General features: G+C 44.7%; 1 protein-coding gene across 3 annotated transcripts; it reads left to right on the forward strand.

Moving 5' to 3' along the window:
• Positions 1-1,531: 1,531 nt before the first annotated feature.
• acvr1l (activin A receptor, type 1 like) lies at positions 1,532-14,159 on the forward strand. Of its 3 annotated transcripts, none has more exons than XM_062993801.1 (11): positions 1,532-1,582; positions 4,586-4,664; positions 5,849-5,928; positions 6,002-6,253; positions 6,408-6,619; positions 6,879-6,978; positions 7,074-7,220; positions 9,693-9,968; positions 10,182-10,379; positions 10,463-10,593; positions 11,845-14,159. In XM_062993801.1, the coding sequence occupies exons 3-11, from the start codon at positions 5,862-5,864 to the stop codon at positions 11,977-11,979; spliced, it is 1,518 nt and encodes a 505-aa protein (XP_062849871.1). In that variant the 5' UTR covers positions 1,532-1,582; positions 4,586-4,664; positions 5,849-5,861; the 3' UTR covers positions 11,980-14,159. The 3 variants fall into 3 exon arrangements, with proteins under 3 accessions (XP_062849871.1, XP_062849872.1, XP_062849870.1); XM_062993802.1 differs by lacking the exon at positions 1,532-1,582 and adding an exon at positions 2,022-2,110; XM_062993800.1 differs by lacking the exon at positions 1,532-1,582 and adding an exon at positions 4,422-4,503.
• The last annotated feature ends 474 nt before the right edge of the window (positions 14,160-14,633 follow it).

Genomic DNA, 14,633 nt, shown 5'->3' on the forward strand with positions numbered 1-14,633 from the left:
AACTGGAGATACAAAATTGTCCAGGACTGTGTTTGACGTTGAACTTGTGAACTGATGAATCTTGTGTAACGAGTAACTACCTGTTCTGTCATTGATATAAGGTGTGTAAAACATGACATTAAATTACAAATAAATAAATAAATAAATAGTTCCTAAGCCTCCCAACACACATTTCAATGTACAATTGCTGCTTACATTTGTACAAATGACAAATGTACTTGAAACTTGAACATCAATCAGATGTCTACATATAGTACTTTCGACCATATAGTGTGTAAGCATTCATATAGAATATGACTTGATTTTGGAATATAAACGCAGGGATTGCTTCCATTAGAAATATGAGTGTATGAGACGCCAAGGTGGCACAGCGGGATATATATAGCACACCAGCGCAGAGATTCTGAACTCCTCGGTTCGAAACCCAGTGTTGCCACCGGTCGGCTGGGCGCCATCTATCAGCACTAATTGGCCACCGTGTCTGCTAAGGGCAGGATGACCGGACTATGTGGGTGGGGTCTTCAAACGCTGTGCATGGACCCTGATTGGCAGATAGAGAGGGGAGAGGGTTCCACAAGGAGCAGAAATATACCCTCCTCGAATGCAGTCAGGGATCCCCAGCAGCGGAAGACAGATTGACTACGCTAACTAGATTCAAGATTCAAGATTCAAAGTAGCTTTATTGGCATGACTGTGGGAAACAATATTGCCAAAGCATTACAGCAATAATAAAATTACAAAAGAAGCAAAAGATGACAATAAAACAATAAACAATAAAAGTGAATAGAGATTAAAAAAAACCCAATAAAAATACTTTAAAAATACTTTGGTAAATTTACAGGCAGATATACAGATGATATATAACTGCATTTTATATACATATGTAAATATACACAGAACTGTTACCCAGTTACTGTTCCCTTACTATTTATCCAACTTATGAAAGTTTGTTGTAGATGAATGAAGAAATTAATGGATGGTTAAATGAATGAATGAATGAATGAATAAAGGAATAAATTAATGAATGAATAAAAGAATGAATTAATGGATGGTTAAATGAATGAATGAATGAATAAAGGAATAAATTAATGAATGAATAAAGGAATGAATTAATGGATGGTTAAATGAATGAATGAATGAATAAAGGAATGAATAAATTGATGGTTAAATGAATGAATGAATGAATTAATTAATAAAGGAATGAATAAATGGATGATTAAATGAATGAATGAATGAATGGATTAATGAATGAATTAATGAATGGATGATTAAATGAATGAATGAATGGATTAATGAATGAATGAATGGATGGATGGATGATTAAATGAATGAATGGATGAATGAATGGATTAATAAATGAATGAATAAATAAATGGATTAATAAATGAATTAATGGATGGATGGATGAATGGATGATTAAATGAATGAATGAATTATAGGTACTGTATGTACTGTACATCATGTCCATGTCTTGAAGTTCCAGTGGTCTCCAGCAGGGGGAGTGACGTCACTCTGTGAGTCTAGCCCTGCACTGTGGGTTGTGGGTGGCGCTCCATCTGCCGTGTTTGCTAACAACAACCAAGTAAGCTCGCTAACCTTTTTTAAACTATTATATAAGCTAGAATTCGGTAATAAATGTGTCTGTTTTGCTTGCTATGTCGGGGAGACGCTTTTATGCTTCTTTATAGCCGCTTGTCCTGAGCCAGTTATGCTTCTGATACCGTTAGCTAGCTGCAGAAAGTCAGACCAGGGCGAAACATTGGCTCGATCCCAAACGCAGCGGGCAGCATGTAAAGTGCACTGTAGTTCAAGGTATGTTGTTATGACTACGCAGCGAACTGCGTAGTGAACTATGTAGGGCATTAGGAGGCATTTGGAACGCAGCCATTAAGTAGTTCGGCTACACTCGCTTTCGTTGGTTGGTTGGTTGGGATTTTAAACGAATTTAAGTGTTTGTTTCGTTTAAAAAGGGATTCGTGCCGGTGAATAAGCGTAATACATAATGAAATGACTTGTAATTTGTGTAATTCAACAAACTTTGTTGAGGAATATGACAAGTTTATGTGATGTCGACGGTTTGTTTTTAGCTGGCTAAGCTAACCTGAGTGAGGTATTTATATCAGTAGCTTGCTGCCTTGTGTTTATTATGATTAGCATTAAGCCTGTGTGGTGTTAAGAGGAACTGATAAACATTACTGTGTGCATTATTGTGTGTTTTTGGGTCAGTGACGAGACGTGTGTAGTTGAATTGCAACTTGAGTATTTAAGCAACTGTCATTTCTCTGTGGCTGAATGATTGGAACACTTAACTTTAACCAAAATATAGAAATACACCAACAACATACTGTCACAAACCTGGGACCACTTAATTTCTGGATCAAATATGACTTTCAGGTTCAGTCCACATGTTCTGATTGGGCTGAAGTTAGGACTTAAGAAATGCCACTCCAAAACCCCATTAACCAATAGTAGGTACAGTGTTGTTGGGGTTGAACAACACATGCCTCTGGTTGGTTCTGGGACCACTTACGTTCCGGCTCAGATATGACTTTAGGTTTGGTCCACATGTTTTGATAGGGTTGAGGTTAGGACTAAGAGAATGCCACTTCAAAAGCCCAATAACCATGCTTGATAGTAGGTGCAGTGTTGTTGGGGTTGAACAACACATCCTACTGGTTGATTCTGGGACCCCTTAGCTTCTGGATCAGATATGACTTTTAGGTTCAGTCTACATCTTTGATGGGGTTTAAGTTAGGACTTAAGGAATGCCACTTCAAAAGCCCAATAACCAAGGTTGATAGTAGGTACAGTGTTGTTGGGGTTAAACAACACATCCCTCTGGTTGGTTCTGGGACCACTTAGCTTCTGGAACAGATATAAGTTCAAGCCACATGTTTTGATTGGGTTGAAGTTAAGACTAAGAGAATGCCATTCCAAAAGCCCAATTACTGTGCTTGGTAGTAGGTGCAGTGTTGTTGGGGTTGAACGACACAGCCCTCTGGTTGGTTCTGGGACCACTTCCGTTCTGGATCAGATATGACTTTTAAGTTCAGTCCACATGTTTTAATGGGGTTGAAGTTAGGACTTAAGGAATGCCACAACCAAAGCTCAATAACTGTGCTTGATAGTAGGTACAGTGTTGTTGGGGTTGAACAACACATCCCTCTAGTTGGTTCTGGGACCACTTACGTTCTGGATCATTCAGTCTACATCTTTGATGGGATTTAAGTTAGGACTTAAGGAATGCCACTCCAAAACCCCATTAACCAAAGTTGATAGTAGGTACAGTGTTGTTGGGGTTGAACAACACATCCCTCTGGTTGGTTCTGGGACCACTTACGTTCTGGATCAGATATGACTTTTAATTTCGGCCCACATGTTTTGATAGGGTTGAAGTTAAGACTTAAGGAATGCCACTTCAAAAGCCCAATAACCAAGGTTAATAGTAGGTACAGTGTTGTTGGGGTTGAACGCCACAGCACTCTGGTTGGTTCTGGGACCACTTAGCTTCTGGATCATTCAGTCTACATCTTTGATGGGGTTGAAGTTAGGACTTAAGGAATGCCACAACCAAAGCCCAATAACCATGCTTGATAGTAGGTACAGTGTTGTTGGGGTTAAACAACACATCCCTCTGGTTGGTTCTGGGACCACTTCCGTTCTGGATCAGATATGACTTTTAAGTTCAGTCCACGTGTTTTGATAGGGTTGAGGTTAGGACTTAAGGAATGCCACAACCAAAGCTCAATAACTGTGCTTGATAGTAGGTACAGTGTTGTTGGGGTTGAACAACACATCCCTCTAGTTGGTTCTGGGACCACTTACGTTCTGGATCATTCAGTCTACATCTTTGATGGGATTTAAGTTAGGACTTAAGGAATGTCACTCCAAAACCCCATTAACCAAAGTTGATAGTAGGTACAGTGTTGTTGGGGTTGAACAACACATCCCTCTGGTTGGTTCTGGGACCACTTACGTTCTGGATCAGATATGACTTTTAAGTTCAGTCCACATGTTTTAATGGGGTTGAAGTTAGGACTTAAGGAATGCCACAACCAAAGCTCAATAACTGTGCTTGATAGTAGGTACAGTGTTGTTGGGGTTAAACAACACATCCCTCTGGTTGGTTCTGGGACCACTTACGTTCTGGATCAGATATTACTTTTAATTTCGGCCCACATGTTTTGATAGGGTTGAAGTTAAGACTTAAGGAATGCCACTTCAAAAGCCCAATAACCAAGGTTGATAGTAGGTACAGTGTTGTTGGGATTGAACGCCACAACCCTCCGATTGGTTTTGGATCTGACCATCCCATTCCAAAAGCATCGTCGTTAAATCCAATTCCTCTCGGCTGTCCACATGACTTTGGAACGTATCTTTGGGTATTTGTGCTCATTTAGTCAAAAGCGTATTCGTTAGGTCAGGGTGGCTCGTTGGGTAGCACTGTCAGTAAACAGTTTTTACACACCTGTCCACATACTTTTGGTTGTATAGTGTAGCGAGGTAAACACTGTGAAGACAAATTAGATTTGAATGTGAATGGTACAGACAGTTCACGAGTCGTTTGTCCGATGTGTATTTTCAGGAGATGACTGCTCTACAGAGATGACTGACTATGCAGATGTTTAAAGACAGTAAGAGGAATCACATCTGGATCCGTACAAGTAAGCTTTCGTTCTGATTCTTCGATGTTAACTGAAGAGTTTGAGGCTGTTTGTTATAGTTAATCTGCTGGATTGTATTGGCCATTAAGATGCACTTTTTGGGTTCACGATTACTGACTGTAGCCTGTCTGTGACTCTGTACGCACCACAGACTCCTACATTAATATCGCCGTCACTAACGCGAGGCTCTGATCTGTCGGGTCAAAACACGTCTCATTTTTCAGCAACACGCACTTTTGTTCTGATCTGCTCGGCTGCCGCGGGGAATGAATCAATACGAGTTAAATCCATTAGTCTAAAAGCTAAATGGCGCTCGTTCGACACCGATTCACCGATTTTCTCATCATGTGTGTCCAGTCACTTAGATTTTTGCAATTGAGCAATTTTCTGGTCTTAATGGAGTGCCAGTGTGTATGTTGGCATGTGGGCTGTCCAAACAGCCTAATAAAACTCTTACATTTTAGTTTACGTGTCTGGCTAATATAATTCTGTTATCTCTGTAGAGACGGGTGTGGAATATCGCCTACATTCAAACATTCTATTTCTAGATGGTACTAATGAAATAACAACAATTAGACCATCTAGCGGGCATAATCGGCAGCGCCCGCAGCAGACAAGTTTCTGCTAGGGCGGGATGACCGGAGTATGTGGGTGGGGTCTTCAAACGCTGTGTAAGGACCCAGATTGGCAGATAGAGAGGCGCCTGTGCAGAGTGCATGGGTGAGAAAGGGTTCCGCTAAGGGCTGCACGCAGGTCGGAGGAGGCAGTGAGCCTCCTCGAATGCAATCAGGGGTCCACCAGCATCGGAGGACAAATTGACCACGCTAAATTGGGAGAAAATGCATCAGTAAAGATTTAGAAGAACTGAATCGAGTAGTAAGTCTATTTCCGAAACATTTACCGGTCGTTCGGGTTTGGGACGGAGTTTTGCGTGTGTTGTGGATTCAACGCATCGTAGAAAACTGCAGTAAGGCGTATCAAAATATATATGAACCCTGAGAATTTGCAGAATTGCAGTTTCCTGGTCAAGTGACACATCCAAGTGAACATTCAGCATTTAAGGAACTATTTTATGTCCATGTTTGCGCGTTTCTCTTGACATGTACTGCATTTTAACACGAAGCTCGTTGGTCTATAATTCAGCTCCTGCATGGACTTCACACGCGCATCCTTTATTTTTTTAGTGCACTGAACCAAATGGGTCGCCGCTGCACCCGAGTCATTTTCCTCCTGCTGCTCCAGGCGTTGTGGACATTAGCTGAAGGTACAGACTCCGACCGTTCCACTTTTATTCATAACGCTTTATGCAGTGTGTAATTCCTGGAAATTCCCTCTAGATGGCTCCATCGAGTGCCTGTGCATGGGGAGCGACTGCATGGCGCAGCAGTGCAAGGGCGAGCAGTGCTACTCCTCAGTGACGGTCAGCGGCGGCGTGCCGTCCTTCCGGCGCGGCTGCCTGATCGGGCCCGAGAGCAGGCGCATGACCTGCTCCGCGTCTGTCTCGGCCAATCACGTGGTGGAATGCTGCGCCCGGCCCATGTGCAACGCCAACGCGTCGGTGGACGCTCTGCTCGGGATGCTGCTCAAAGGTAAGACCTGGCGCCCCACGTTGGGCGTGGCGGGGTAGAAGGTCAACCAAAATGATCGACTGATACAGTGTTTATTATTTATTTCTTATTATTATTCATTGTTTACGATACTGGTGTGTGTTGTTCACGTCGATTCATCTCGTTCCTGGAGCAGATCCTACAGGAGAACCGGTGCGCTACCGCGTGGAGACACTGGTGATGCTGGTCCTGGTGCCCTTCGCAGTGTTGGCCCTGCTGGCCCTGCTGTCCGTCTCCGTGTGCCGCCGGCTGCACCCGCGCCGCCTGGAACGACTGCACGAGTTCGACCCGGAGCAGGGCGCCATCGACGGCCTCATCACCTCCAACATGGGAGACAGCACGCTGGCGGTACTGGTCCCACTCTTGCTCTACACATGCACTTGTTTATGTCTGATATGCACAGTAGCCTAGAGATTAAAGTACTGGACTAGTAATCAAAGAGTTGATGGTTTAAGCTCCATCACTAGCAGGTTGCCACTGTTGGACCCTTGAGCAAGACTCTTAACCCTCTGTATACTGTCACAGTACTGTAAAGCATTTTTTAAATACTGCACTGCTATATTCTACCCATAATAATTCAGCATTTTTTTTATATCCCGGTGTGCAGGACCTGCTGGATCACTCCTGTACCTCAGGCAGTGGTTCCGGTCTGCCCTTCCTGGTGCAGAGGACGGTGGCGCGCCAGATCAGCCTGATGGAATGTGTCGGTAAGCGTGCTCGGGACGGATCCGGTCTTGCGATCGTAGTCGTTCCAGATCTTAAAGGGTGACGTACAGCTTACAACTGTCGTTTTTGTCCGTAGGGAAGGGCCGATACGGAGAGGTGTGGCGGGGACAGTGGCAAGGAGAGAACGTAGCTGTTAAAATCTTCTCCTCGAGGGATGAGAAGTCATGGTTTCGGGAGACGGAAATCTACAACACCGTTCTGTTACGGCATGAGAATATTCTAGGTGAGTCTCACTTCGATGTTTCTGGTCCCTGGATATATCCAAATTCCCCAGTACATCCATGACGTTTCTCTCTTGTCGAGGATGGCCACAAGTTAACAATTGTTACACTAGAGTCCACGCGACTCCCCCAACCCCAATTGTTCAGGCGCCTGGACCAGTCCCGAGGTTCAGGAGGAACATGTGGAGGCTCCGGCGGCACGGTGGCTCGGTGGGTAGCACTGTCTGTTCGATTCCCAGGTCGAGCGGTCCGGGTCCTTTCTGTGTGGAGTTTGCATGTTCTCCCCGTGTGGGTTTTCTCTGGGTGCTGAGACTGTTTGATGTTAAACTTGACCTGATGAATCTTGTGTAAGCAGTAACTACCGTTCCTGTCATGAATGTAACCAAAGTGTGTGAAACATGACGTTAAAATCCTGATAGATAAATAAATAACGTAAACCACAGTGGGACCAGATTGTACAGAGCAGAGTGAGTAAGATGCATTGTTTGTGTTGCCTGCACTGCACCACGCGAGCACCCAGCTTGTTTTTACTTTGAACTCCGTCTACATAAAGCAGGACTGCTTTGTAAAATGTAATGGTTATTTTTCGTCCCATCTTGCATGAAGAAAAAGTCTGGGACCCCGACATGAGTCAAATACGTCGATCTCATTCAAACGGGTCAACGTGATCGGCAAGAAATGTGGCCGCCGTTTACTTTAATCTGCGCTAGGGATGTCCCGATCCGATCTCAAAGATCGGGGCCGATCAAGGCATTTTTTAACTGATCGGAATCGGCTTTACTAAACCCGATCGTAATCCCGATCTTCTGTTTTACGTCGGCGTGTCCGCTGTGTGGAAATGCTTTAAATTGGAAAGTGAAACAAGTCCAGCAGTGAAGTGTAACGTCTGCAGTGTGAGCGTTTCACGAGGCGGTGGGAGCAGAGCCGCTTAGTTCATTACTGTAGAATTTTACTGTTTATATGGTGTGTGAGTCCAGGATCACTCCGGTTTACAAAACAACGTAGTGATGCGCTCGTCTAATAAAGAAATAAATGCACGGTATATTCTTCTGTTACAGTACCGAATAGCGGACAGCTAGAGTCAAGCACGCTATTCCATGCACTATGGAAGCCCCAAAGGGTCAAAACACACTCACTTCGCATAGAAACGTCCATCAAACCATTGTCACAATACAAGCACTTTAAGAACTGGCTTTCCTTCATAACAAAAGAGCCTGTCCATTTTATTTTGGTATTCAGGTTTTACTGTAATGCTTTTGAGTAACTTTTTTTCTTATATTCAAGTTAAGCTGCTACATAGATTTCTAGTGTATCACTGCATTAAACAGATTTTTTATCTTCGAATGTAAAGTTTAAAGTAAAACTGTAATTATCTCACTCATTCTGATTGATTTTGTAAAAATACAAAACATTAAGCCAATAGTTTGGATGCAGCATTTTATCCTACAGCACTGCAGAGCTATTTAGGTGTTAAACATGTACACTGGATTAATCTGAATAACTGTGATGTACTTGAAGTGTGCACTGTGTGAACAGTATTATCCAGTTCTTATCTAGAAAATACAAGTATCGGTTTGAGACTCGGTATCGGATCGGGATCAAAATTAATAATCGGGATCGGTATCGGGAACAAAAAAAACGTGATCGGGACATCCCTAATCTGCGCTTTGCTACCATAGCTGCTCCTCAGCCCGCCTAAAGCACCGCAAATCTAGAAAGTCTTCGTTCATCAGTAGCCAGTTTGCGCCACTTTTGCATTTTACCTTTCGTAACCTGCACTGTTTGAGTAGATGAGTGCAGAACCGAGCACAAAGAAACCAAAAACGCTTCGATTCGGGCAGGAACGCTGCAGAGACGCTGTTCTGTTCATACGTGGAAGAAGCTGACGGAGAAATTTGAACCCTCAATCTGATATTCATATGAAGTCAAGCGCCTCTGCCGGACGATTCTGGAACTTGCTGGCTGAGGAAAAATATCCAAACATGAGAAAATGTGTCACATATTTGACAGCATTTTTGGATCAACCTATACTTGTGTGAATCAGCCTCATCAACATTAAAAATAATTAAGATAAATATGGGTCCACACTCACTGATGAACACTTGGAAGCTGCTTGAGAATTGGCATCAGCAGCTCCTGTCCAGACTACATAAACCTGACCGACACCATTCAGAGCAAATCATCAGAATAAGGTCGGTGTGATTTATCACTCGCTCGTCCTGTAAAAATGACGAGGCCGACCTTAAAAAGCAGATCGCGATGACCTGTCGACTGAAATAGTAGCTCTCAAGCCACGAAAGTGTGGGCACCCTCGGCTTAAACTAATAACTAAACATTTGAAGACTATTCTAGTATGTAATCTTGATGGACTGTTGTTCAGTCAATGTGCACCAAGACTATAAAGATCTAAAAAGCTTAAAATATTTGCTCATTACGGCCCGAATATCATCTTTTACATCTGCGTTCCTCCCCAGGGTTCATGGCGTCAGACATGACGTCGCGCAACTCGAGCACGCAGCTCTGGCTGATCGCGCACTACCACGAGCACGGCTCGCTGTACGACTACCTGCAGCGCACCGCCGTCTCCGCCCCCGACGCCCTGAACGTGGCCGCCTCCGTGGCCAGCGGCCTGGTGCACCTCCACGCGGAGATCCTGGGAACCGAGGGCAAGCCGGCCATCGCCCACCGCGACCTCAAGAGCAAGAACATCCTGGTGAAGAAGGACCTGCGCTGCTGCATCGCCGATCTCGGTTTGTGGCTCGCTAATGATTCTGAATCATCGATACTGGTTAATTAGGAACACCAGACTCATACTGGCCAGCACACATGGGTTCCACAATCCCAACATGTAGTGCACATTGATGGATTTAGATCAGGTGACTGGGGTGAGCCCAGTGTAGACAGGTTCCTGTCCTTGGCTGGCATTAGTGGAACCTCATGTGGTTTCCTGCTGTTCGTTTCAGGCCTGGCGGTCACTCACACTCAAGCCGACAACCAGCTGGACGTGGGTAACAACCCCAAAGTGGGCACCAAGCGCTACATGGCGCCCGAAGTGCTAGACGAGACCATTCAGACGGACTGCTTCGACGCCTATAAGAGAGTGGACATCTGGGCGTTTGGCCTCGTGCTGTGGGAGATTGCAAGGCGCACCTATAGCAACGGTCAGTTCCTACTCCTATAGTCCTAATCGATGTCTGATATAGTGTGTGATCGATAAGTTGTGTTATTTGGTGATCGGTTGCAGGGATCGTGGAGGAGTACAAGCCTCCGTTCTACGACCAGGTACCCAACGACCCGAGCTTCGAGGAAATGCGCAAGGTGGTGTGTGTGGAGCAGCAGAGACCGTTTATCCCCAACCGCTGGTTCTCCGATCCCGTATGTATCATCTTCTTATACCACCTCCTTGTTTCTACACTCACTGTCCATTTTATCAACTTTGTAGTTCTACAATTACTGACTGTAGTCCATCTGTTTCTCTGCATGCTTTGTTAGCCCCCTTTCATGCTGTTCTTCAATGGTCAGGACCACCACAGAGCAGGTATTATTTAGGTGGTGGATGATTCTCAGCACTGCAGTGACACTGACATGGTGGTGGTGTGTTAGTGTGTGTTGTGCTGGTATGAGTGGATCAGACACAGCAGCGCTGCTGGAGTTTTTAAATACCGTGTCCACTCACCGTCCACTCTATTAGACACTCCTACCTAGTCGGTCCACCTTGTAGATGTAAAGTCAGAGACGATCGCTCATCTATTGCTGCTGTTTGAGTCGGTCATCTTCTAGACCTTCATCAGTGGCTGGATAGTTTTGGTTGGTGGACTATTCTCAGTCCAGCAGTGACAGCGAGGTGTTTAAAAACTCCAGCAGCGCTGCTGTGTCTGATCCACTCATACCAGCACAACACACACTAACACACCACCACCATGTCAGTGTCACTGCAGTGCTGAGAATGATCCACCACCTAAATAATTCCTGCTCTGTGGTGGTCCTGTGGGGGTCCTGACCATTGAAGAACAGGGTAGAGAAATAGATGGACTACAGTCAGTAATTGTAGAACTACAAAGTGCTCCTATATGGTAAGTGGAGCTGATAAAATGGACAGTGAGTGTAAAAACAATGAGGTGGTTTTAATGTTATGGCTGATCGGTATATGGTGATATGGCAAATTTCCTTTCAGTCAGGCATTAAGGGGCTTGCCGCTGACCTTTTCAAAGCTCCTCCAATGAGACGAACTGTTTGATACGACTCGGCTTAATGCACGAAGCTTAACGTGACTTATTGTAGTAAAACAGCGAGTGAGGAATGTGATTAGTGGAGGAACTTATGAGCAGTAATAATGAAGAGAAGTTTAGTGCTCCTGTCTCCTTCTTTTACTACATTAAACCACGTTAAGCTTTATTTAGAGATTCTGATTCTCACAATTTCTCAGAAGCTCGAGCTGTAACACAAGTTTAAAAGTGAAACAGTGAGGAAAAATCCAGATGAACACAGATGTAACACTGGATCTGACGCTTATTCGTCTCACGTCCGCATTCTGATTTGATTAGGCGTGTGAATGCGCCCTAATAAATACCGCGGACCCATAAACGAACCCGTAAATCCCTAAATGTAAGTCTTTCCTTCCCCCAGACGCTTTCGGCCATGGTGAAGCTGATGAAGGAGTGCTGGTACCAGAACCCGTCGGCCCGTCTCACAGCGCTGCGCATCAAAAAGACTCTGGATAAAATCCACAGCTCGTTAGAAAACGGTAAACCGGACTGCTGAGCCTAAAAGAAAAACTGATCCGGGATCAGCTCCCCCTTCCTGTAATCATCACCAAACCTGTAACGGCACCAGGAGGTTCTGGTTGTTGGGGGGGAAAATAATCATAATTATCGATTCTTAGTTTAAAGCTCGTCAGGAGGCTGGTGTGAACCGTTTACGTTCGTGCTTTTTACTATGTACGATTGCCAAGCCAGCTCTTTAACATCTAACCCAACCTGTTTGGCAGATTAGGTTTCCTAAATTGACTAGGGGTTTGAATTTGGGGTTAGCTAAAGAGTTCCACCCTGACCATGGACATTTTGCAAGCGACCCTCAAGTGACAATTCCTGGTATCACCTTGACGATCATCGGGGAGCTGAACCCAGATCGCTCTTAAGACATTTGAGGTTATTTTGCAGCCACCCAAGTGCGGACCTGCAAGGAGGTTTTACAAGCTGTTTGGTCGACTCCACTCCTTCCCAGATTGGACGGAGAGCTGCGACACCGTTTGGTCCCTGTGCCTGCATGACGAAGCCATCGTAACACTAAACCTGTCGCTTACTCTTCATTTCTCCTCAGTTCTGCCTCCTTTTTCTAGTTTCTAGTTTCTTAAAGTTGCCGTCAGCAGGTTTAGCTTAAGCTTTTTTTTTTAGCTTTTGTTAAACTACGGATGCAAAAATGCTTCCTCCAGCGGGACGCCCCGTAAGACCGGTATGTGCGCTGATGTTCGACAGAGCCTAGGAGCTTCCGGTTGCATGCTGTCATCATGCGACGTCCAAAAAAAACGCCAGAACGTTACAAGACATCACCGACCGTCATTGTTCTCTTTTCCCGTACACTCACCCCTCACTTTTCCGCACTTAGAGAGAGTTTACACTGACGTCTCACTGGATTTTTTCAATTAGCATATTAAGCTATTTAAAGTTGGATTCGTTCTATTATTAGATTTGAAGAAAGGTAAGACCTTCAGCCCACTAAACAGGTTCTTAAGTGACTGTAAAGCATTAATATTAATGTAAAATATGCAGATGTTTGGGCACTACTGGATAATTCGCCGGTTGGGCTGGGCGCCTACATGAACAACGATTGGCTGTTGTTCGTACAGGGTCGGAGCCGGATAGGGATTCCTAGGGTTGATGGCACCTGCACAGAATCGAGAGATAATAAGGGTGTGCCGATCCGCATATGAACTCGCTTCGTGCAGGTGAAAAGATGCAGTCGGGTACTGCACACGCGTCGGAGGGGAGTGTGTCGGTCTCGCTCTCCTCAGTCAGCATTAGTAGAGAGGAAGCGTAATGAAAGTGGGTAATTGGGTACGCTAAAAGTCGTGAGGAAATGCATAAATCATCATTAGGACTAGAACATGAAATTTAACCCTTTAAACTTTGTGCTAGCACTCAATAACCATGTGCTATTCCAAAATACACAATCGCACACCCAGTGCTTCCAGCTCACAGCTTACCTGCTGCCCCAAAATATCTAAGTACCCGTAATATATATAGGGGAGATGAGAACTGCTCATAAGCTGGACAGAAATTATATGACAGTGAAGGATCTGTGATGATGTATTAGTGTCCAAAAAAGTCAGCGGCATTTTAAAAACCAAGTACTGTGGACTGATAAAGTAAAAATGAAATCACAGCACCTTCCAGCCAAGTGGTTATTGATCTGGCACAGTTTTTACGCCGGACGCCCTTCCTGACACGACCCTCCCTATTCATCCGGGCTTGGGACCGGCACTACAATGCACTGGTGTCTAGGTACCTATAGGACGATTCAGTGTCTCCGATTAGCCTGGCTGCATGTTTCTGGTCTGTGGGAGGAAACCCACGCGGACACGGGGAGAACATGCAAACTCCGCACAGAAAGGACCCGGACCGCCCCGCCTGGGGATCGAACCCAGGACCTCCTTGCTGTGAGGCGACCGTGCCGCCCTGTAACTGGAAACATGAATTCCATTTAAACAGGATACGTTTGACCAGAGGTGCCCAAACTTTTGCATAAACGCTCGTGTGAAATACAGGGCGACGAAGCAGGACCATCGGGACACGCCGCATTGTGAACTGTGACTGTAAAAGAATGTAATATATTGTACTGAGAGGTAATGAGGAATAAATAATACGCATCGTTGCTTTGTCGATTCAGAGGAACTTTAGTGAAATTGACATGAAATAAAATTTGCACATTTTTATCCTTCTTGATCGGCCTGTGTGTGTGTTTGGAGTCTGAAGTGCTTATTTACATTAACATTCACATTTTCAGCATTTAGCAGACGCCTTTATCCAAAGTGACTGACTGTAATATTACAGTATACAGTCTGAGCAACTGAGGGTTAAGGGCCTTGCTCAAGGGTCCAACAGCAGCAACCTGGCAGTGATGGGGCTTCTGATTATTAGTCCAGTACCCTAACCACTAGGCTACGGCTTGCCTTATTCCATCTTACGCTCCGAAAACCTGGTGATCTCTCTACACAGATGCATTTTAGGTCATGCGCCACTCAAAAGCCTTCATAGACACAAAATGGCAAGAGAAATGGGACAACCAAACCAACAACAAGCTCCAAGAAATCAGACCTAACATTAAAACCAATAGGTTACAAGATGGAGAGCCGACATGGTCCGTGTACCTTTGGTAATTCGCTTTTCATCTCAAATCCCAAAGTTGAAAAACAAGAA

This window comes from Trichomycterus rosablanca, chromosome 4 (assembly GCF_030014385.1).
Source record: "Trichomycterus rosablanca isolate fTriRos1 chromosome 4, fTriRos1.hap1, whole genome shotgun sequence".
Taxonomy (NCBI): domain Eukaryota; kingdom Metazoa; phylum Chordata; class Actinopteri; order Siluriformes; family Trichomycteridae; genus Trichomycterus; species Trichomycterus rosablanca.

Excerpts from the sequence above, each read along its gene's own strand:
- acvr1l (XM_062993801.1), top strand. The coding sequence starts at position 5,862 with ATGGGTCGCCGCTGCACCCGAGTCATTTTCCTCCTGCTGCTCCAGGCG. Across the intron at positions 6,979-7,073 it reads CAGCCTGATGGAATGTGTCG|GGAAGGGCCGATACGGAGAG; the intron begins GTAAGCGTGCTC and ends TTTTGTCCGTAG. Across the intron at positions 10,594-11,844 it reads ACCGCTGGTTCTCCGATCCC|ACGCTTTCGGCCATGGTGAA; the intron begins GTATGTATCATC and ends TCCTTCCCCCAG.